Here is a 24409-nt window from a genome sequence, read left to right as displayed (position 1 = left end):
GCAATCTGTCCGCCCACCCCCGCAGCTTGTGGCCTGGCATATTTTAGCTCCTGGGTCTCATTTAAATGATTGGATGTGGAGGCCAGAGGGCATGAACAAGATTTCGGGTAGCAGGAGGTAGCTGCTGGGAACCTGAGGGGACAGTCCTCAGCAGTTAGGTAAGTCAATCTGAGGGGACATAAGGCTCCACAAGAAAACCTTTTATATTAAAAAAAATCAATAAATAAAATTTACCTGGGTTTTTCAGGCCACGATCCTGCCTGCGATTTAACTGGCTCCAGGATTACGCATGGCTCCATCGACGTTCAGTTAAAATCACGTGTGGATCCAGATGATGTCATCAGTGAATGCCTTTTACATTGTAATTAGGCCCCTACTTGCTTGGGGTGGGTCCCTGTCCCAGTGCAAAATATAATCGGAAGTTAAAATGGCAACTGGTGTAAACAGTTCAAGAGCAGTGTGGTAAGTTCCCAAACTCGATTTTAACCCTGCCCCCCCCCCACCCCACACACACACATGCAATGTTCCTGCCAGGTGTGCAGGGTTAAAATGAGGGTTAGTACATTTGTACATTTTAAGCATTATCTACCAAGGTAATTAAGCTGAAGCTTTCTGCATGTGAAACTTTTCAATAAATGATGGATACATTTTACTGCCTACCCTTTTTTAATCTCTTTGATATAAAAGCTCTTCTGTTACTATTGAGACTTCTGATATTAGTCTAAAACCTAATGAAACTCTAGTATAATAATTATTGTGGGGAATATGGATATTACGATGTAATTCTGGTATTGCACTTTTATTTGTGAAGACTGTTTGGTTATTCTTCGTGTCAAAGTCACTTTGAGTACAGTGTCCTTTGTGGCATGATGGCTTTCTCTGATGGAGTCAAGGGCAATCTCTACATAATACCATGGCAGAGCAAAGATTTGTTCATATTTGTTGGAGCTATTGCAGCACTGAGTACCTTCAGTGCACTACATTGTCTCAAGGTCTGGAAAGATGTGAAGGAACAAAAAACGATTATGTGAAGGGAGCAAGGGCCACTGTCATTGTTGCTTGCAATCAAATAGCAGAAGTTTTGCAGAGAAGTTAGTAATTGTCATAGATAAGTCTCAACATGATTACGATGAACTACCCTACTGACTGATGTCTCCTGTGAGGATCATTTTTTCCATGCAAGGCTATGTGCCCTAGACACAACTGCGATAAAATGACAGCATTTTTGAACAACTGTGAAGCCAAATAATATTGCTGTCTAAAGTGTTTGAGTCTGAACTACCACACTTACGACTGTTCAAATCATGAGTCTTTTTATATATTGCTCTCTTTAACTTGAATTGAAGTTGGTCCTTGGACAGTGGTTAGAAATATGACAGAGTGCAGACTTGAACTGAAAGGTCACCAGTTATTTCTGCAGTGTTGGAAAAGACAGATTGAGCTGTTGGCTGCGGTTACCCATGAGAGTCGCATTTCTTGATTCTTGATTTATTGACTCTCGGTGGCTAACTAGGCATTGTCTTAAGTATATTTTTCTTGACTTTACAATGTGTCCCGCTGATGGGCTTTGCACAAAAAGCTCCTAGTGTGTGTGAGTGAGCATTCAAATACAGCAAGCTGAAGCAATTACCTGGCCAGTCTTGAGATAGTTGCAGCAAGGCATACTAACGCACTATTACAGAATGAATTAAGTTATCAAAGCAGCTTGCAAGTGATTGTGTGGTCAGTAATAATTTGCACTAAAATATATGATCTGGCAGGCTTGATTGATTGGTGGGCCTCTGAGTCAGCTGGACCATGCTTTCTGGTCGTAGCCAACCTACAGCTCTAGGGTATAGCTAAGAGCACGTTAGGTATTGATTCTTTACTCATCAGATACCACCTTGCGCTCCTCTGAAAATTGATTGAATTTAGTCTGTGAGCAGTGCAATGCAGAAAAACCTCAGCTACTTAAATTGAAAGGGGTTAGTGTAGTTTGACTCTGGGGTCGCTGTGGAGAATATTGGTCTGCAAACAGTCGCAGCAAGCGTAATGCATGTTTCAGCACGTCGGAATAGAATGGCGATGCAGTTGATAGTTTGCCAGGTACAAAGGAAATTAAATATGGATTACCTGAACAGGTGGCCTTCATTTACCAGCATTTGTAAATAATTTACTCAGCATGTCATGCGCATTAAATGCCAAGCACTCTTGTATCTGACCTTCGATATTTAGTCCGAACTAAGAACCTGAGCTTCTGCCTTTAATCAGTGATCACTTCTATTAAACTAATAGAAACATAGAAATCTACAGTGCAGAAGGAGGCCATTTCGGCCTATTGTGTCCGCGCCGACCAACAAAGAGCCACATGGCCCTCAGTCAGCAGCCCTGAAGGTTACATATAAATCTATGAACAATGGCGGAAATGTAACGAGCACCCAGCCCAACCAGTCCGCCCCACACAAATGCGACACCCCTTGCATCGAAACATTCTACACTCTCCTGCACTCCCCCAACTGGAGCCATGTGATCGCCTGAGAGAGGCAAAAACCAGATTAAAAACCCAGGTCAATTGGGGGAAAAATATCTGGGAAAATTCCTCTCCGACCCATCCAGGTGATCGTAACTAGTCCAGGAGGTCACCCTGGCCATATTCGATTCGCTGCAGTACTTACCATCGTATCTGTACCAACCAACAAGAGGTTATCCAGTCTAATCCCACCTACCAGCTCTAGGTCCGTAACCCTGCAGATAATGGCACTTCGAAGTACACATCCAAGCACCTTTTAAATGTGGTGAGGGTTTCTGCATTTCTCAGGCAGTGAGTTCCAGACCCCCACAACCCTCTGCGTGAAGAAGCCTCCCCTCAAATCCCCTCTGAACCTTCCACCAATCACCTTAAAACGATGCCCCCTCGTAATGGACCCCTTCACCAAGAGAAATAAGCCCTTACTATCCACTGTATCCAGGCCCCTCAAAATTTTGTACACCTCAAAGAGGTCTCCTCTCAGCCTCCTCTGTTCCAATGAGAACAAATCCAGCCTATCCAATCTGTCCTCATAGCTAAGATTCTCCATTCCAAGCAGCATCCTAGTAAATCACCTCTGCGCCCTCTCCAGTGCAATCACGTCCTTCGTATAATACGGCGACCAGAACTGCACGCAGTACTCCAGCTGTGGCCGAACCAGAGTATTATACAATTTAAGCATAACTTCCCTGCTCTTGTAGTCTATGCCTCAGCCAATAAAAGCAAGCATTCCGTATGCCTTGTTAACCACCTTATCCACCTGGCCTGCTATTTTCAGGGATCTGCGGACAAGCACTCCAAGGTCCCTTTGTGCATCTACACTTTTAAGTGACCTACCGCTTAATGTGTTTACCCTTTCCTTATTAGATCTCCCCAAGTGCATTACCTCACATTTCTCCGAATGAAATTCCATTTCCATTGTTCTACCCACCTGACCAGTAGATTGATATCCTCCTGCAGTCCATGACTTTCCTCTTCATTATCAACCACACAGCCAATTTTATTACTGGGGGTGTTAAGAAAAGGGTGCTGGGTTTTACAATTCATTACTGAGAGCTCTAACTGTGTATGTAGCATTTAGTGTGTATCTGTATACATCGTCAATAGGATCCACGCATGCCTGCAGCCTGGCATTTGTAATCCAGCATGCCACACAATCACACAGCAAGCGGACAACCCTTCGAAAATTGGAAACCGATGCCAAAATAGATCAGTCACATTTCAAATCATTTTAACAATCTCCAAGTTTCAATTATTAGCCTTTTAAGGGGTGTTGGAGCATTTCTTGCAGGCAATGGTTAACATCAAAATACATTGTGATGACAGGTGGAAATTCAAGTTACAGTGCTCAAGTGCACAGTTACTGTCACTGAGCCTGATCCACCATCTCTGAGCCTGATCCACTAGCACTATGAGATTCAAATTCCTTTGCTGTCAGTTACCAATCTCGATCATTTTTCTAAATGATAAGTATGTAAGTTTTAAAACATTTTCGAGACTATGCAACTGATTCCTGAATTCTGAAGGTAGAGCAAAACAGTCTTTAACCACAATGTCAATCATTCAAGAGGCAAAAGCAAACAGTTACTTTCAGAAATCGTAGGTTGAAGAATTGTGTGATTAAGAACATAAGAAATAAGAGCAGGAGTAGGCCATTTCGTCCCTCGAGCCTGCTCCGCCATTCAATGAGATCATGGCTGATCTGTTGTGGCACTTTTTATCCTTCCATTGAATCGAGGCCCATCTCTGGTGCATCATGACTTCCGCCTTCTGCAAAGCAGTGTCCCTTAGCCTCGCTGATCGTCTAGCCTTAGGATCATTAACATAGTTTTGGCAGACTCCACAGCCACCACCATCAAGTCCAGCTGGATTGGGGCAGAGATTTGTTGGGGCAGGCCTTACTCTGCAATCAGTTGCACAGGACTTCAGAATTAAAAAAATAATTGCCCTTCCCTACTACTTTCATATAAAAACTGGATGCCAGGACACACAGAAATCTTGCTATTTAGTGTGGTGCAAATGTCAGAAAATATGAGATGAATTCGCATAATTATTGAAATCCATATATGAGCAGCATATTGAATGTCACGAATGAGAAATCCAATGGGCAGGGAAGTGGTGAAGCATGTTCCCATTCAATTTTTTGTCACCATCTACCCCAAGTTCTGCCTAGAAATCAGTGGAGGGAGGGTGAAAGATCCCAGCCAAGATTTGAAAATGCACCCTATATTTTTACAATTATCTAAATAGTTTCATTATATACAAATAAAAAATTATATTTTTCAACCTATTTGGTTTTTATATTCATCCCTCAACTCCTGCAGCTGACAGCATGGGGGTTAGTCCTACCCCTCTCTCAACCTGCTGTCAATAGCGCTCTTGAATTGCCTACCAGGAGATATATGAGACTCCTGGTGACATTGATCATCTGGACCCCCTCCCTCTATGTGGGGGACATGCTGGGCATCCTCTTGGTACTTGAGGCATTGTTGAGATCGGGACGTCAGTTGGCGGTGAACTGCAAACACAAACCTTTGTCTTGATGCATCTTTGTGGTGCACACATGCACTGCATGACCGTGCACCGTTCTACTTTCCCTGGTTTTCCTCCAACATGTATTTTTAATATTGCAAACCTACTGTTACTGCAACATCTAGCAGGTGTATCCTTCAGCATATACTGTATGTTCCTGAGATCCCCTAACAAGCTGAACTGCATTGCAATGTTTAAAGTGTCATGATGTAACAACATATAATGAAATTTAATCAAACCTAGGGCTTGTATTCACTGAAGTTCAGAAGAATGAGAGGGGACCTCATAGAAACGTTTAAAATTCTGACGGGTTTAGACAGGTTGGATGCAGGAAGAATGTTCCCAATGTTGGGGAAGTCCAGAACCAGGGGTCATAGTGAAAGGATAAGGGGTAAGCCATTTAGGACCGAGATGAGGAGAAACTTCTTCACCCAGAGAGTGGTGAACCTGTGGAATTCTCTACCACAGAAAGTAGTTGAGGCCAATTCACTAAATATATTCAAAAGGGAGTTAGATGAAGTTCTTACTACTAGGGGGATCAAGGGGTATGGCGAGAAAGCAGGAATGTGGTACTGAATTTGCATGTTCAGCCATGAACTCATTGAATGGCGGTGCAGGCTAGAAGGGCCGAATGGCCTACTCCTGCACCTATTTTCTATGTTTCTATGTCTACTGCACAAACATACCATTGATTCATAATATTGATGCTTATTTGCTCGTTGTCTACATGAATAACATTTTCTAAAACAACTACAGTAATCTTGAAACCATGGCACATATCCCATGCATTTTCAAAATGTTAAGATTGTGAAAGCATTAAAAAGAAAAACTTGCGTTTATATAGCGCCTTTTACGCCTAAAGTGCTTTACATCCAATGAAGTACTTTTTAAAGTGTAGCCACTGTTATAAAGTAGGAAACGCAGCAGCCAATTTGCACACAGCAAGCTCCCACAAACAGCAATGTGATAATGACCAGATAATCGGTTTTAGATGATGATTGAGGGATAAATATTGGTCAGGACACCAGGGATAACTCCTCTGCTCTTCTTCGAAATAGTACCATGGGATCTTTTACATCCACCTGAGAGAGCAGACGGGGTCTCGGTTAACGTCTCAACCGAAGGACGGCACCTCCGACAGTGCAGCACTGCCTCAATACTGCACTCAAGTGTCGGCCTAGATTTTTGTGCTCAAGTCTCTGGAATGGGACTTGAACCCACAACTTCTCAATCAGAGTTGAGAGCGCTACCCACTGAGCCACAGCTGACACAATGCTCCATCAGTGCTAGTTTCACTTTGAAGTGTGCTCACCACTGCCAGGAATTCAATGCAATTTGCTCATTTTTGCTGCTAAATTATTTTCAGCATATTGTGAGAGGTGGTTCACACAGGGGCCTCGTGTAAAAAGTCTACTTTCTTAAATTTCCATTAGTACCAACATCATTTGCATCACAAAAGCAACATGTCTGATTTCAGAATTTCATTTTATGTTGCATTTTAATTGTATTTTGTTTTAGTATTTGGGAAAATATTAACGGAAAGGGGTAACTAAGTAAACATAATCCACAGATACAGTGGAAGCCACATGAATACAACTTGGTTTCAGTTTCTACATGGTTAACAGCCTGCCTCCATGGCCTGGAACCACCAAATTCCTTACAAGGTACATTGGACCAAACCCTGGGTGTGTCCAGCTGAACTGCTGCACCAATCCAACAATATTCTTGAAGTAAAAGAACTAGTTCTGCTGTAATCTTCAACCAAGTCACTGCTAGCCTTGCTGCCAACCACATATTTTTTGCAGCTGCGTTGTTAATCTGCTCCTGCTTCCAAACTGTTCCTGCAAACAGCCTAATGCAGCTCTCAAGTATAAACAGATTTCAAACAGTTTGATGTCTTACCTCAGAAATTCATTATTCTGTGCCAGATTGTACTGCTATTCCAACCACTGGGCTCCTGTAATATTATTTATATCGGATTCTTTCTTTGAATGCAAAATTTAGCAGTGTTAAAGAACCACTGTTGACTTATGAGACACGCTTTACCAGATCTGGAGACAGAGGAGTTTGCAATGAGGCTGATACTCAAGATCATATTGTATTGCTAATTAAAAAGAAAGACTTGGATTTATATAGTGCCTTTCATGACCACCGGACGTGTCAAAGCACTTTACAGCCAATTAATTATTTTTGGAGTGTAGTCACTGTTGTAATGTAGGAAACGCGGCAGCGAATTTGCACACAAGCAAGCTCCCACAAACAGAAATATGATAATGACCAGATAATCTGTTTTTTGTTATGTTGATTAAGGGATAAATATTGGCCAGAACACTGGGGATAACTCCCTTGCTCTTCTTAGAAATAGTGTCATGGGATCTTTTACGTCCACTCGATTTAACATTTTATCTGAAAGACTGCACCTTCGACAGTGCAGCACTCTCTCGGCACTGCACTGGAGTGTCGGCCTAGCTTTTTTTTGTGCTCAAGTTCTTGAAGTCGGATTTGAACCCACAACTTTCTGACTCAGAGGCAAGAGTGTTACCAACTGAGCCACAGCTAACATTATAAATTTTAAGCAAATGTAAAAATACATCACAAAATTCTGCTATAGCATACGCAGTATCTTATACAGCATGAGCTTGCACCAATTACTGATGTGTGAGCCATTTTCAGGCACAATTTCTGCTCCAATACAGTGATAATGCTCTGTTAAAAGAAAATATGGACAACTTTGGACTGCCCCACTCAATTAGGGCCCAAACTTGGCCCTCCCATTTTTTTGCCGCACTCAAGTGAAATGCGCCGACTTCCTGCGATCCAAACAGCGTCAAAAAGATGTCCCGCGATTCTGGCCCCTCTGCCGACTCTCCCGGGGCTTGGCGCGGCATGATGAGTCCATTGGGGGGCGGAGCTAGGGTCCTGCGCCTAAAAGAGTGCCGGCAGCTCTCCGCATGCGCAGTAGAGCGTTCATGCATGCGCAGTAGCTCCTCCCATGATTGTGATGATGTGTGCCTGCAGAGTGGGACCCATCGCATCCCACTCCTATCCTGGGCCGAGTGGCCTGCTGCACAGGCCGGCCGCTGCCTTCCCGCGCTGAGGGCTAGAAGAAACAGATTGGTGCAGGGAGACTTTTGATCGGTGGGTGTGGGGGGGGGGGGGAAAGAGTTTTGATTGGGGGTTGAAGGAGAAGAGTTTTGATCCGGGGGTGCAGGAGAGAGGAAAGTTTTGATGGCGGGCGGGGAGGGTTGGGTGGGGGGGGGGAAGGTGTGATAACTGTGTAGTCAGTAATTTTAATGAGCTTACTCAAGACTTTCCTTAACCCTGTTGATGAAAATACTTTCCTATGAGCAGGAGGTGGTACTTATTTTTGATTCTGATATTTTGATAAAATTATGTAAATATGTTTTGTTCTTTACTTCTTTTATTTTTGTAGTTTAAGCTTCCATGAATGCTTCTGTTGTATAGTAAATTAACTTTGCGAAGTTTGTCAGTCCTGTATAGCTGTTTGATTCTATTCACATTCTTTAGTCAAGTCATTAAGTACCTACCTGCTCTGATTTCTTAACTATCCGCAAGGGTTTTCTGTGCGGCCACAAGTGGCCACATACACTGGCCTAAGTTAGTTTGGAGCAACTATTAGCTGTCCAAACTGACTTAAATGGCCAAAACTGGCGTAGGTGGCTGGTAATGCCCCCTTTTGGAAAAAAAACACTAAACTAAAAAAAATCCTAACTAACTCACTTATACTAGCGCAAATTAAATGCACAGAACAGGGAATTTTAACATACTCCAGAAAAATCAAGTTGCTCCAAAAAAAACGGAGCAACTCCTGGGCAAATTTGAGCCCTTACATATGCCACTATGTCTGTCTAGGACAACAGTGGTTCTTTAATACTCTGCTAGATTGTGCATTTTTAAAAAGAATCAAGGAAAAATAACATTACAGGAGCCCAGTGGTTGGAGGGGCAGTATAATCTGGCACAGAATAATGAATTTCTGAGGTAAGATATCAAACAGTTTGAAATCTGTTTATACTTGCGAGCTGCATTAGGCTCTTTGCAGGAGCAGTTTAACTGCGCAACATATGCAGTGATCCTTGGTTCTTTGATTTGTTCATTTTTATTTAAACAATGGATTATAAACCCAGTGGAACTGCTTGCTGAACTGTGGAATAGGGATCGTGCACACAAGGTACTGCAGCGTTGTGGATATTACCTATCATTTCTATTAATACCTTACTGCAGCTTTCATTGTGGGAGCATAGTAGTTCGAAGAGCAGTGAAATCTGACCTAGGTAGAAACACAGGGCCCAAGGTTCGGGCCGCGCCTAGAACGGCGCAGCCCCGACCTGGACGCCCGTTTTTCGCGCCACAAAGTGTGCCTAAAAAAAACTTCCAGATTCTCTGGCTCCCTGCTGGTCCTCTGGAGTCGGGCGCGGCGCAGCAGGAGCTGTAGGAGGGGGAGCCAGGTCCCTGCGCTGAAAACAGTGCCGGGACCTCTGCACATGTGCGCTACAGTGGGCGCGCAAGTGCAGTGGCTCCAGGCGCCCAAAACTGTGTGGGAGGGGCCCGAAGCACGCAGCCCCTAGCACTGGCCAAATGGCCTCACTGGGGCTGCGTGCATAAGGCTCCTCCCACGGCCAGCTCCTGCTTCCTCCCGACCCGACTGGACTCCCGCTTCCCGCCCCCCGACTCCGACACCGACCCGACTCCCGCTTTCCCCCCACACCCCCCCGCCCTCGGACCGGACCCGATCCGATCCCCGGACTGGACCCTACCCGTGCTACCCCCCACCACCCGACCTGACCTCCCTCCCCCCGCCCCCCGCCCCCGACACACGAACCGACCCGCTCTCCCTCCCTTCCCCCCCCGACCCGAACCAACCCGACCTCCATCCTCCCCTCCCCCCCCCACCCCCCCCCCGACCCGACCAGTGCTCCCGACCGCGCCTCCCCCGGACCCGACCCGACCCGACCTGACCCGTGCTCCCGACCCCGACCCGCGCTCCCCCCGTCTCGACCCGCGCTCCCGACCCCGGACCCGACCCGACCCAACGCCACCTACCTGTAAATCTGGTGCTGGGGACCGGGCCCTGCCCGAAGTCTTGGGCCCGGCCCGTTCAGCCTCCTCCCCCCACCCTTCTCCTTCACCCCCCCTTCTCCTCCCCCCCCCTTCTCCTTCCCCCCCTTCTCCTTCCCCCCTTCTCCTTTCCCCTCCCTTCTCCTTCCCCTTCTCCTTTCCCCCCCCTTCTCCTCCCCCTTCCCTCCCCCCCTCCCCCTTCCCTCTCTCTCCCCTCCCCTTCCCTCCCTCCCCCTCCTCCCCCTTCCCTCCTTCCCCCTCTACCTCCCTCCCTCCCCTCACCCTGCCCCCCCCCTCGCTGTCAGAAACACAGACACTGACAGACAGAGAGTGAGAGACACACAGACAGACAGAGAGATAGAGACACTGACAGAGACACACTGGAGGGGCATTCCAGCACGCTGTTGGAGGGCTCCCGGTGCTGCAGTCGGTAAGTAGAAAATGTTTTATTTATTGATTTAAAAAAAAAAATTATTTCTTATTAATTTTTTTTGATTGATTTATTGGTTGATTTATTGATGTTTTTATCATTTATTATTGATGATGATTCTTTATTTGTAAAACTGAAGTGTTTAATGTTTGTAAACTTCCCTTTAAACCCCCCCCCCCCCTATTCCTTACGCCTGATTTGTAACTTACGCCTGATTTTCTAAAGTGTAGACAAGGTTTTTTCGAGCGTACAAAAATCTTCACTTACTCCATTCTAAGTTAGTTTGGAGTAAGTTTTCACTGCCGAAACTTTGAAAACAGGCGTAAGTGGCCGGACACGCCCCCTTTTGAAAAAAAATTCTGTTCCAAAGTGAAACTGTTCTAACTGACTTGAACTGGAGCGAACTAAATGCTGAGAATTTGAATTTCTAAGATACTCCGTTCTACACTAGTTGCTCCAAAAAATCAGGAGCAACTGAGGCCGAAACTTGGGCCCACAGAAGGGGTAATGTCTCAAACTATTTAAATATTCTTTATGTCTAAGTGAAGTGTCATGCATTTCACAATAAAGATTTTAAAGTGGAAGGAATTTTAACAATGCAACTGAATAAAAGGTCCAGCAGGCCTCAAAGGGAATAGTTTTAAAAGATCCTCAGTGAAATATGGTGGGCCTGGAGCAGGGACCTGTAAATTTTTGTAACCTGCGCTGTGTCAGGCAATGCGAAACTGCCCATCTGATGCATCCATTTGCAAGCACAGCCTTTAGAGTCAGATTCAGGATCATCTGATCATTCTGGATTTGCTTTGCAGTTGATTTTAAACTGGGAGGACTTTAATGAAATCCAACCAGTAGAGCAAATGCATTGACACTGTTAACTGTGCACTTCAGTTTTCTATAGCAAATTCATTTGGAATTCATTAACAATTAAATCTGGAGTTTAAAATAGGCTATGGAAAATATCTAATACAAAAGCAAAATACTGCGGATGCTGGAATCTGGAATATTACAGAAAATGTAGAAAATCTCAATTGATTATTGACTGAGATGCATATTCAGAACTGAGGGTGGATCACTGATATAAAGACATACCCTGTTGGATTTATATGGAGCTTTACAGAGTATTCACTTGGAAGAAGCAATTTTTGGGGGTGAATTGTTGTACTTACTAAGATAAGGGATTCCCATTGCAGGCACCTAATGTAGGCATCAATCACTCTCAAGTCTGATATAGCATACAGAGTAAAACTCACTTTATTTTACCTCAACTAAAACCTCAGAAATGTATCCAATCCTTCACCAGTGTGACATTTTTCCAGTCATTTTTCGGAAATTGCTAAGCAAATTGTTAATTCTACGCTGTAGGCCCACACTCACGAGAAGTTAGGAATAACATTGACCTCCAGGACACCCCAGATGCTGCTGACATTTGGTGTCTCCAGTAATCTCTGGGAGGAAGGGACTAGTGCTTAGAGTTTTCATGCGTCACCACTTACCACACCATGGCCCCAAGTTTCCACACGATAAAAAACGGGCGCCCCTCCGAGCTGGGCGGCCGTTTTTCGCGCCGGAAAAAAACCACACTATTCTCGAGCGCCCTGCAGCTCCATGTCTGCTTGGCGCGGTGCCCAGGGGGGCGGAGCCTACCACTCGCGCCGATTTTGTAAGTGGGAGGGGGCAGGTACCATTTAAATTAGTTTTTTTCCTACCGGCAACCCTGCGCGTGTGCGTTGGAGCGTTCGCGCACGCGCAGTGTGAAGGAAACATTGGCACTCAGCCATTTTTGTAGCTGTTTAATTTTTGAACATTTTTTAATAAAAGCACATTGCCATCAGCACATCAGCACTGAGGCTTCTTGCAGCAGTGAGAAGGCTGCAGGAAGCCTCAGAAAGTTGAGGCAGTCATTTCCCGACGGCCTCCCCCCCTGCCGTCGGGAACGAACGGCTGCCTCAACTTGTGAGGCTTCCTGCAGCATTCTCCCTGGCTGAAGCACTTTCACACAGATAGGAAGATGGTTTATTTAATCTTTTCTTTGCTTATAAATTTTTATTCAGGTTGCATTTATTTGTATAATATTTGTATAAGTATAAATAAGGATTTATTATAGAATGTAATGACTTCCCTTCCCCCCCTCCAATCCCCCCCCCCCCCACCTCGTTCTGGACGCCTAATTTGTAACCTGCGGCTGATTTTTTGATGTGTAGACAAGGTTTTTTCAGTTCTACAAAAATCTTCACTTGCTCCATTCTAAGTTAGTTTGGAGTACGTTTTCACTGTGGAAACTTTCAAATCAGGCGTCAGTGGCCGGACATGCCCCCTTTTGAAGAAAAAATTCTGTTCCAAAGTGAAACTGTTCTAACTGACTAGAACTGCACAAAATAAATGTGGAGAATTGCGATTTCTAAGATAGTCCGTTTTCCACCAGTTGCTCCTAAAAATCAGGCTAAAATCATGTGGAAACTTGGGCCCCATGTGTGGAGATGTCTGCAGGAGCCATAGTCTCATTATTCCAGTTGACTATTGGGGCTAATGGAGTCATCAGAAAAGAGGGGCATTAAGACATAGAAGAAATCATTATGACCAGAGTTCCAAACAAATACTAAATAATGGGATGTTACTGCACTGGAATTGAAACCTTGCTGGAAAAATCTAATTTCAGATAAGAATCTTACAACCAGCCAAGAGAACACTTTCATTCCATCAATCAGGGCTGAATCTGAAGCCAAGCCAAAGAGGTGAAAGGACATTATGCTAACCCACAATGTCACCCTGGCTTGGGGCAGGCTAATTTTGTATATTTAAATCAAATGCTCATTACTTTCGGGTAGTTGGGTTACAGTGGAGGCGAATGACGACAGTAATTTTGTTTTGCATTGAAAACAATGAGTTTGTTTGTGATAGTCATTCTGGTTAAAGAGAGGTAGATATTTTCAACCATCTCACTTGAGGGAGGGAATGTTGGGATGTGTTGGCTCTTTTTCGTTACTACCTGTATATTTTACATTGTAAAACCACAGCAGCAGCTGTAGAGGAGTTCTTTTATCATCTCTTTGGGGTTTCGGTCAGGGAAGGCTGTTTGAGCAGTCTTGCATTCAGAGATTCAGTTGATTTAATGTCATTGTTTTTCCAAAACGAACTGATAATTATTTATCACAATCTATAGTAGTGACGCTAAAGAGACACTATATATTCAGGGCTCAAACGTAACACTGTTAAACAGAAAACGCTAGTAAATATTTTAATTTTGTAGTTAGCATTCAGGCCGTAGTTTGCCAGCGAGATTCCCATCCCAGTGCAATAACATCCCATTATTTAGAATTGTTTGGAGCTCTGGTTGTTATGTTTTCTTCTGTGTCTTTGATTCCTCTCTTTTTTTAAACTGAAGAACCCGTTAGCTCCTACTCTTCACAGTTAGTCAAAAGAATGAGACTGTGGAGCTTGCAGGCATCTCCATGATGCAGTAAGTGACAAGGCATGGGACCTCTGATCCATTGTCTCTTTCGTCCAACAGATGACTGCAGATCCCCAGCTGCAGATGTCAGTAGAGGCTGGGGTTTCCTGGTCTGGAGGCCAATGTTAGACTGTGTGTTGGCCCCTCATTGATCGATCTTTAAATTCTGATTACTTTCTGCTAATGTGACAACTATAGCTCGGAGCATTAGTGTATCAGCTGTGGTGTGACAATGAGCTCATGTATTTACTATATTGTAGGTTGCAGAGAAATCAGGGCAAAACAGGGCAATATAGTTCACATTTTAAGAGGCAGTAATTTCCCTAAGTTAAATACAAATGTAGAATAAAAAATTTCAGGTTTGTAAACTTTCTTCCTCCCCTCTTCTAATTCCTTGAAGCACAAACATACTTGTCAATGTTTTCCTTTTTTCTCATAGGCAAATCTGGGGTGAATCCCAAAGTGCTGCCCATGGCAGTTTTTCTCCCAGCAACGTTGTTCATTTGATCACTCAAGGTTAATAAAATACTGGTTAATGAGAGTTCCTTGCAATGTGAAATAGATTTGTGATCATACCTGCATAACAAGGATAATTTTCTAGTTTCACATTTCATTTCTTTATTTGTAGCCATTCTCAATGCACATTCAAACAACACAGGACATTCAGCACAAAGTAAATTCAGGGGCCGTATGTGCAACATGCAGCGATGAACCGTGTGGCTCCAAGACAGAGTTTCATACTTCCATGTTTTTTAGTTCTGATGCTATTCAGAAAATAGAACCAATCTCTACTATTTTGATTGTGCTAATATTCTCTGTTCAAACCATATAGGAGATGATGCCCATAATATTCGCTAAAAGCACACAAAAATTATATATCTAAAACATCTTTAGTATTTGCTTTATGATTTTCCCTAAACAGTTCTGCAAGATGATATGTGAATGATTATTACAAACTGCTCCATTTGTTAGAATTTTAAATCTCCATACACAAACTACAGTAGTATATTTTAGTTTCTTTCCAAAACTTGTAACCGTATGCTCATATGGACAAAATTAAATCATTTTGTGAGATATTTTAATTTATTCCAGAGACACCTAATTAGCAAAACCATGATGTTTCTTCTATAGTGGGGAAAAAACCCATAAAATAGAGTGTATATGTTGCATTTTCCCATCTATTTGTGGACCTTGCAAGGACTGGATCTGACTTATGCACTGTACAAGGGAACACTTGTCCACAGCTGAACATTTTATTTGTTTTAGTTGTTTTAATCAGTCATTAATTGGAACAGACGAGGGCCATTGCTAATAAAACTGCAACCATAACAAGTATGGAACATAGGAAAAGGAGTCGGCCATTCAGCCCCTCGAGCCCATTGCGCTATGCAATCCGATCATGGCTGATCTGTACCTCAACTGCATTTACCCAGCTTTAATCCATACCCTTTGTTACCCTTTCCTTACAAAATATGGAAGTGTGACTTACACTGGCAAGATTTTTAACAAAACAACCAAAAATAGTAGATAACTTACCCACAGGATTGGATCTTCCAGATAGTGATAGCAGTTTTAAGATCTTAAATTAAAAATAGAAAGTGCTGGAAATGCACATGTGTTGTCAGAATCTGTGAAAATTAAAAAAATTGGTTTATATTTCAAGCATAGATTCTTTTTCAGACTGCCTGAAGAGTCTACTCCCAGAATGTTAACCTGTATTTTTTCTTTACAGATGCTGATGGACCTGATTATTTCAGATTTCCAGTATTTTCAGCTTTTTCTTAACAACAACAACAACTTGTATTAATATTAAGGTCTTGTTATTTAGAACATTGAGTTGCAGGTTATTGAGATTAATGTTGGTGGTACTATACACTTTTGATTAGTGCTGATGGGTAATATTCAGCTTCATTTAAAAGAATGCAACCTTTCCACAATAGTGTCCATGTGGTTGGAGATCTCGTGTTTGAAATGGAACTATGCTTTCCTGATGCAGGTGGAGTTCGAGTGGTTGCGACAATTCTGGTTTCAAGGGAAACGTTCTGCAAAGGAGAGCGACTGGTGGTTTGGACCAATGGCTGTGCTGGAAAATTCTTGGAGAGAGATGGAGCAAATGGTATGTAATGCATTTTTATCTCACTGGATCCAACACTGAGATGTGGATGGTGAATGATGCCTTGTTAACAAATGTGCTCCTTCTTCTATAACTTTTACTCAAAATAAAAGTCGTGTGTGGTTTAGACTGGTGCCTCTGACAGCTATGTATTATTTCTATGGTTAAAACTAAAAACACATTGAAAATGGAGATAAGTATCAAAATGTAACAATAAAGTCCTTAAGGAGCCCTTATTTTTGCAATTGCTATGACAGAGCCACATGACAGGGTGATGTCAACAGACCTCCTTGGATGATATTTTTCAACAATCATAAGAACTTGGATAAAAAATCTCAGATGAAGGCAATTTATGATTCTCATTTAATTGTTCACTGCTTTTATACATCTAACACATTGGTCAGCGAGGGGATTTGAGTACAGGGGCAGGGAGGTGTTGCTACAGTTGTACAGGGCCTTGGTGAGGCCACACCTGGAGTATTGTGTACAGTTTTGGTCTCCTAACTTGAGGAAGGACATACTTGCTATTGAGGGAGTGCAGCGAAGATTCACCAGACTGATTCCCGGGATGGTGGGACTGACCTATCAAGAAAGACTGGATCAACTGGGCTTGTATTCACTGGAGTTCAGAAGAGTGAGAGGGGACCTCATAGAAACGTTTAAAATTCTGACGGGGTTAGACAGGTTAGATGCAGGAAGAATGTTCCCAATGTTGGGGAAGTCCAGAACCAGGGGTCACAGTCTAAGGATAAGGGGTAAGCCATTTAGGACCGAGATAAGGAGAAACTTCTTCACCCAGAGAGTGGTGAACCTGTGGAATTCTCTACCACAGGAAGTAGTTGAGGCCAATTCACTAAATATATTCAAAAGGGAGTTAGATGAAGTCCTTACTACTCGGGGGATCAAGGGGTATGGCGTGATGGCAGGAAGTGGGTACTGAAGTTTCATGTTCAGCCATGAACTCGTTGAATGGCGGTGCAGGCTAGAAGGGCTGAATGGCCTGCTCCTGCACCTATTTTCTATGTTTCTATTTTCTATGTCAGAACTTAACGTAGCAATTACTTTTTTTTCAAAAATCCTCAAATGGCAGTAAATAAAGAGCCTGTTCCGTTGGTATCCATGGGCTGAGACTGGAGTATGGTCTTGCCAAGTGAGGGGCTTGGGCTCAGCCATTTTGCATTCTTAAGTCACCTGCAGTGGCCAGTGTAGTTGCAGAATTGAAACAGCAGAGGGCACTATTGCACCAGCAGTACACTGGAGCACAGCAGGCAGATGCCAGGAAAGCAATTCACACCATTTAACAACAGGAGATTGTGACCTATCATTTGAAAATGGCCTTACTCATACTTGCACATGGACGCCCATTTAGTGGGAACCTAATTTGTGCAATAAATCAAATAGTTAACTTGACTGACAGAGTAGATTTTAATAAAAGTAAAATGTTGTAGAGATATAGATGGAAATATTGGCTCAATCTTAATAACAAATATGTCCAGTTGGTTCATATGAAACTACTAACATGCGTAACAGATACTCTGGCTCCAAAAAGTCTCAAAAGGCTCTTATTCAGGTCAGACTGGGAATGCAGATTTAATTATTAGGATTTAAAACAATTCAAGTTTCTTGTTCAGATTTGAAACTCAAACAAAATAGGCCAATATTCAAAAAGTGATTAAAGAGAAAGTTCTTCAACAAATTATGTAGTTACTGTCATCAATGCGTGTGTCTATACAGTACTGTGTGCCAGAGTATATCATTGTACCTCAGTGAGAATCCTGATACATTCATAATTTGTTTTACATTTTTTAAGCAACTTGTATGTAATTTCAAAATATTTTATTGATATTTTCTCCAATGTGCTGGCAAGTAAATCATTCTGATTTTTCTGATACACACACCATGCTGTCAAAAAACTGATTTGTAGAGATGGCATCGCGGGTTGGAGCACCATGGTACGATAGAATGATGGGATAGAGCCTCAATCCCCCCACTGTCTGATCTCAGTTGCACTGCGTGGAGAAGCACAGAGCTTCTTCAGAAGGAGGGAGGAAATAAATCAGAGGGAGAGACAGAGAGCGCGCCATCCCTAGGCTGATGTGCCATGCATTCTTGCAGCCAGCTTAATACCGGCAATACCAAAGACCTGGCAGCATGTAGCCTGTCTGTCATCGCAGCTACAGAAGGTGTGTCGGCCATTGGGACCAGAGCAGGGGAGGAATGTGAGGGGAATTAGAGGGCAACATTCACGCACCTCCAACAATAAAAATGCTCAATGTGTCAAAGCAGGTTAATGTTTTCTTAACTTTAAGTTTGAAAAGTTTACATTTAATGCATAAAAGATTATCTGCAGCAATCCTGTGCAAACAGACAGGAGTATGATGGTGATATTTTAATTTATATTTCTACACATTTGCTTTGTGATTGCTAAAATTCTGGTTTGCTTTGCATAAACAAAATGTGGAGCCTTGCACACACTATAATTTGCCCTAAAGCACTCATTTTAAATCATTTAAACAGTATCATTTTTTCACCACTAATTTAGTATTACTGTCATAGACATAAAAATAAAATCACATTTCTTTTACAAGTCTTTCCACAGTAATTTTCCCAACATCAAGAGTTTATTAGCAGGTCTTCGCTTGGGCTTTGTAAAACTGATTCTAAAGGTAGTTAGATTCCCATTCCAATGGCTAATTGGTGCAAACAATTTTTTTTTCCTGCAAAATTGGATGACACATAGGAAAGGCGGAAGAGAAAACTGTGCAATGCTTTGTTACCAGAGATGTTTAGTGGATATACAATAGCAGCCATATGAGCATGTAGGATGTATAGTGCACTCTGCGTTAGGTGAGTTTCCATATTAGGATGCTTATTATTCTTGTTGAAAAATCTTACTGCATCACCCTAAGATTAAAGGTCCAAATACACGCCATCTGTTTTACTTGTTGAAAAATCAAAGCTATCAAAAAATCATCATGAACTTTTTTTTAAATTTCAGCTGCCTTTTAAAAAAAAAATTCTTTGAGCATTAGTTTCTGATGACGACATAATTAAAGGAACTGGTTGGAAGTGTCCCTGTTCCTGACAGTGTTGAGAGAGTTTAATTGAAATGATACAAAGGGTCAATGAGTGTCCCTGCAGTTTATTAATTCAGCTCCCTCACACTGTCAGCCTGAATACCTCCTCCATGCCAAGCCTTCTGGTGAGATCATAAGAATTTAAACAAAAACATTTTTTTTTTAAAAGCAAGAGTAAGAGAGAAGCAAAAGCATTATAGAGTCAACCAGAATTCTCTGACTTTTTAAAAGATATACCACTAATGAGACTCACTTCTTAAAAGAACACTCTTGGGTCTAAGCAGGGTTGATACAATGACTGCCAGTGTTATCACATTAGCTGCCACACTTGCTAGTTTGCCTTATAGTTCTGCGAGGATTGTGAACATGCCCTCAAACAACCAATGAGATGACACTGGGGCTTTAAGTGGCACATTTGTGCAAAGGTACAGTGCCCGTGAAGCGCTCTATATTGGGTTTGGCTCCTTCACAAGCATTTGGTGCTTTTAAGCACACATTCATTAGAAGAAGCCATTATGCTAATCCAGCGAGCTGCTGTATGATAGCCACATGCTGCTTTACATGCTTTTCTTCTTTCTGTGCTACAGGAAAGGTTTAAAAGTTCACCATCTCTTTTGTTGACCTACATTTGCTGAATTTTTAAAACCGTCATCAATCAAATTTACACACTCCTGTTTCGCATGTCGCAGTCTCCTTACAATTTTTGTGCGGTATCGTAGGTTACTTCAGTAAAGTCAGTTTTGCAGAGTGAAGCCCTCTTATTATCATATCCAACAGTACAATGCTGGCAGCTGGTCTTTGCCAGCCAGCACGTACAATATTAAGCAGCTGTAGCTGAACAAGTTTATGTATATTTAAAAATGAAAAGAGGGAAATTAAGAGGGTAAAATAGGAAATTAGAAAAAGATGGCTGTAAAAAATATTGGCAATAAAATGAGTCAAGAGAAATCGTGCTGCTACCATGATTTGACTTGGCTGGATATGAAAGGGATAGGTAGAAACATTTATGTTAAACTCCGATTAATTGTGGATAGTTGGGACACTTTTAACCTATATACTGCCTGAAACAGATTGTATTATGACATAAAACATGATTAGCGGTGGTGAAATGAATAGAAAGCATTTTCAAATTCTATGATAATAAAGGGATTAAGATATAAAAAGGTTGGGTAAAAAACAGGTTATACTGTGGCAAATCACACGCTATCTTATATATGCATGAGAAATTGGTTTCTTGCATTGAAATAATTTTTTTTTTAAATTGCACAAAGTCCCTTCAGGAGTGAGAAGCAATTTCCTATGGAATGCTGGGAAAGTGATGGCCAAGTACCAGTCCTACACGGTGTCTTTCACTTACCCTTTGAATTCTGAATTTTCTTGACATTTTGCTGAACGCAAACCTATTTTCTGTCACATAACATCTTAGGGAACAGCATTTGATGAACTGCAGTGCCAAATATCAGGGAGAATTTCAACAGTATTCTGTAGCCGAATTACAAAAATGGAGCATGTCTGATCCTGAAAATGGAGCAGAAATGTTACTGGAGTAGTCCTGAGTTAATGAGACAGTTTTTCCAATTTTATTGGCCAATCTCAACGACATTTCAGTGTATCATAATATAATTTTAAATAAAGTACCAATAAATTTGGTCAACAATTCCTCATTCCCTAAAGCTAATTGCATTTCTTCAAAAATACATTCTTGGGTTGTCTCATGATTTTTGTGCATAGTTTGAAGAAAAAATATCAAATAAATTTTACTATGTATTCTAGCTGCCATTTTTTGACTAGCTTTTTAATGACTACATCTTAAATCCTTTTTAAAGAGGATTTGGGATGGATATTTAAATTGGACAGGATAGTAGAGAGAGTCTACTGCTAAACTCAGAAAACAAGCATTACCTGTTTTCTGAGCCCAAGATTAGGAGCCCATAACCCAAATTTTGCCAAGCCTGGACAGGGCAGCAAATATTATGAGACTCATTATAAAGGAAATTTCCAAAGCAGTAATAAAGAAAACGTCTTTAATAATGTTTAGGTCACACTAGCATTTTAAATTTTTTTAATAAAACGATACAATTTAAAATATCCGATTGTCATTGCATTGACTATAGTTTGGGGCCAGATTTCAATGCTATCAGTATGATGTATATATTCAAATCAACTTAACTAGAAAAATGCAACAGAATGATTGCAGAAAAAGTCCTGTGATTTGTAGATAGGTTTCAACTATTTGTTTGGGAGAAAATTATTATTAAATTTCTAATTTCAAGGTGCCATGATTCTTGAAAGCACAAGTCAAGAGTAGATCTTTTATATTTACCATATTCTAATGGCACTATTTATTCCTGGCATGTTATCTCCCTGTGGACAGTTTCCCCCCACAGTTTTCACTGTTGTGATGTAAATGCTGAACCTTCCATTAAAATGACATCCAGATAAAGCATCAAGCATTTTTGCAAAATATTACCCTATGAAATGATGAGCTATTAGATGAATGATGCATTTATTGAAAGATGAAGGTTAAGTAAATGTTTGTGTTTCATAAAAGGCATCTGAGATTGAAGCATTATCAGGTGTGAGATTAAGATAGCCGTCAACACCATTCAAAGATACAGTTACCTTTCAAAAGAACCTATACAAGCTTTGCTTTCTCAGTAAAAGAAGTAACATAAAAAGCCAGAATCTCTTGTGAGATGATTGAGACTTGCTGTGGCTGTTCCTAGATGCGTAGGATAGCAACCCGTCTCCTAGGGTCTGAAATCATGCAAACCTAAAGGCAACTAAAATTTGTATCAGCTGCAAAATGGATAAAATCTGCAGACATAGCCTAAAAACCTTTGTGTCTGTAAAAAAAAATCATAATGAAATCCAAGTTACATATTTTGCATGTACTGAGCAGAAACCAGTTTAACAAAAGAAAATTAAATGTAACATATTTAAATATTTAGTGTTGAGTACTGTTGCCCACTCCGACAGTTTGCTAAGGAGCTCTGTTAACACTTATTTGTTCATAAGGATCAAAGAATAGAAAGCTTTTGATTTCCTGCTCCATTTTACAGTGTGTAACTACTGCATAATTAACAATGGTATATTTAGTTTAATTTCAGTCTTGAGATATTTTGACTAATAATAGTTACTTCCATGTTTGCTGCTGGTAATGTCTCCTTTACACACAGTAAAAAATAACATTCACTCAGTCACTAAATGAGAGGCAAGCAAAAAGCAGCAAGTGAGCAACATTCACAATGATATTAGCAGAGCCTCTGCGGAGTGTTTCTACAATCAGTCAGGAAGATGCAATTTATGAAAATGCCTGTTTGAGTGCAACAAGAATAAACAAGCATAGAAGTGAAAACATCATCATTTCAAACACATCTGCTTCAAGAGAAATATAAAAGTGAATACTTGTCTCTTTAAGCTGGTGTAGTCTGCAGCTTTGGACCTCCAGACGGGGGTGTTGAATACTATCCTACTGAGAATACATTGATGACAATATCTGTAAAGGCATCAGAGCAAACCATTGCATACGGCCGACTTCTATTGTTTAATTCTCTAGTTAATAGCCACATTTTGAGGTCACCGAGAATATGGAGTCATCAGAACTATCATGATTATCTATTATGATTCGCAGAGAAAGTTGCATGCTAAATGAGGTTGACCAATCATCGTTGAGACTAATGTCATTTAAGATGTGTGCACCACTACTGAGCTTGTTAGAGAAAAAGCTAAAACTGATTAAAATGGCTCTCAGCCCTTCTATATCTGACAGCTTTTGATGGTTGAGAGTGTATTAATATCCAGCTTAGCTTAGGCACTTTGGACAGGTCCCAGGGAAGAATATGAGATTGACCAGGTTTTCCCACTGTGCCAGAAATCTTTTGCAGACACAAAGCAGTACTCTTGTACTAGCGGAAGAACAGATAAGGGTTTTCTTGTTGCCATTTAAGTTTTAGCACTAATGCTTTTCTTTGTAAGCCCTTCCCTGGGATGTTGAAAGGGAATTGCTCTTTGATTTTTCAAGGGATTTTCAAAATGTGGAATCATTAGTTTAAGCTAAAGAGATGAATTGCACTCCATCTAAATAGAAACAATATTGTTGTCATTATCTGTATTAAATTAAGCAGATTTGCGTGGGCTTTTCAAAAGCACACATCCCCTCTAATGGTGTAATCACTGAATTTAGACCACAACAAAGGGTAACAATGAGATCAGAATCACAGCCAATTTTCAAGCCAATTTTTCTCTCCTGGTAGTAGGGATACAGTGTGCCCTGTGCCTGTCTGATGATGAGCCTAGATTTTTTTTTAAGCTGCTGGAGATGTGGATACGCAAAGCAAAAGCTGGAAACAGGAAATGTCAAGCATTGAAGACATTGTTGTAGATGACTACCTCGGAGCTTGATCCTTATCATGCTGCAAGAATGGCCGCAAAGCATAGACTGTTTTTAGATGGAGAGCTGGTCAACGAAAAATTGCTTCAGGTGGAGCACCTTGGCATTTCTACATGACCTATTGTTCCACGAACACTCTCTGCCTAATGCATCTTCTTTCAGACTTTGTCTCTACATTGACCTTTACAGAGGCAGATATGTTCTTTAGCAAAAACGGAAATGGCTGTTGCAAAACATAACCCTGTTACCAAATGATGATAAATATGAGTTTAATAATCACATAAAATAAAGTAATTTCATCCATTGACATAATGATGCAGATATTCAACTAGCCACCCAGCCTTGGCACTGGCACCGTAAAACTGATGCCACAAACCGGCAGTAAAATTGGTACCACAAATCGGCAGTAAAACTGGTGCCACAAATCGGCCGTAAAACTGGTGCTGTGGATTGGCCACACGTTACAAGAACAGCCTGATTTTCAAACAATGAAAAGTCACGGTTTTCTATAACGGATCGTCGATGCACAGCATCGGTTTTACACTTGGGTGGGAAGTGAAAATCTGCCCTACATATGCCTCTAACAAATGCCATGATTTCTTTCCTGTTTCTATTTTTTATGACATTTCTGAGGACTGGATAAGAAAAGCTGCAGAATCTGTCTCTGAAGGACAGAATTAACATACACAGTTAAAATGACAAGATTGCTGAAGCTCCTTGGATTCTTGACTATCCAGTGATACCAATTTATCTCTCTTTGACTGCTGGTCTTTGGAAAACTTGTGAGGCAGTTACTCTGATAGTCCCATCAACACAAACAGTGTAAACGAAA

The 24409-nt window shown here is 41.5% G+C and overlaps 1 protein-coding gene across 5 annotated transcripts in view; it reads left to right on the top strand.

Annotated features, from left to right (window-relative positions):
• fto (FTO alpha-ketoglutarate dependent dioxygenase) overlaps window positions 1-24409 on the top strand; it is a 494305-nt gene that overhangs the window by 170112 nt on the left and 299784 nt on the right. For all 5 annotated transcript variants that reach the window (XM_070897991.1, XM_070897993.1, XM_070897992.1 and 2 more), the window contains one exon: window positions 15991-16110. In XM_070897991.1, coding sequence (XP_070754092.1) covers window positions 15991-16110 — 120 coding nt within the window. The remainder of the gene's footprint in view (window positions 1-15990; window positions 16111-24409) is intronic.

The sequence above is a fragment of the Pristiophorus japonicus genome, chromosome 13 (genome assembly GCF_044704955.1).
Source record: "Pristiophorus japonicus isolate sPriJap1 chromosome 13, sPriJap1.hap1, whole genome shotgun sequence".
NCBI lineage: Eukaryota > Metazoa > Chordata > Chondrichthyes > Pristiophoridae > Pristiophorus > Pristiophorus japonicus.
Note: the sequence above shows the minus strand (reverse complement) of the source record. Positions and strands in the feature narration are given on the sequence as shown.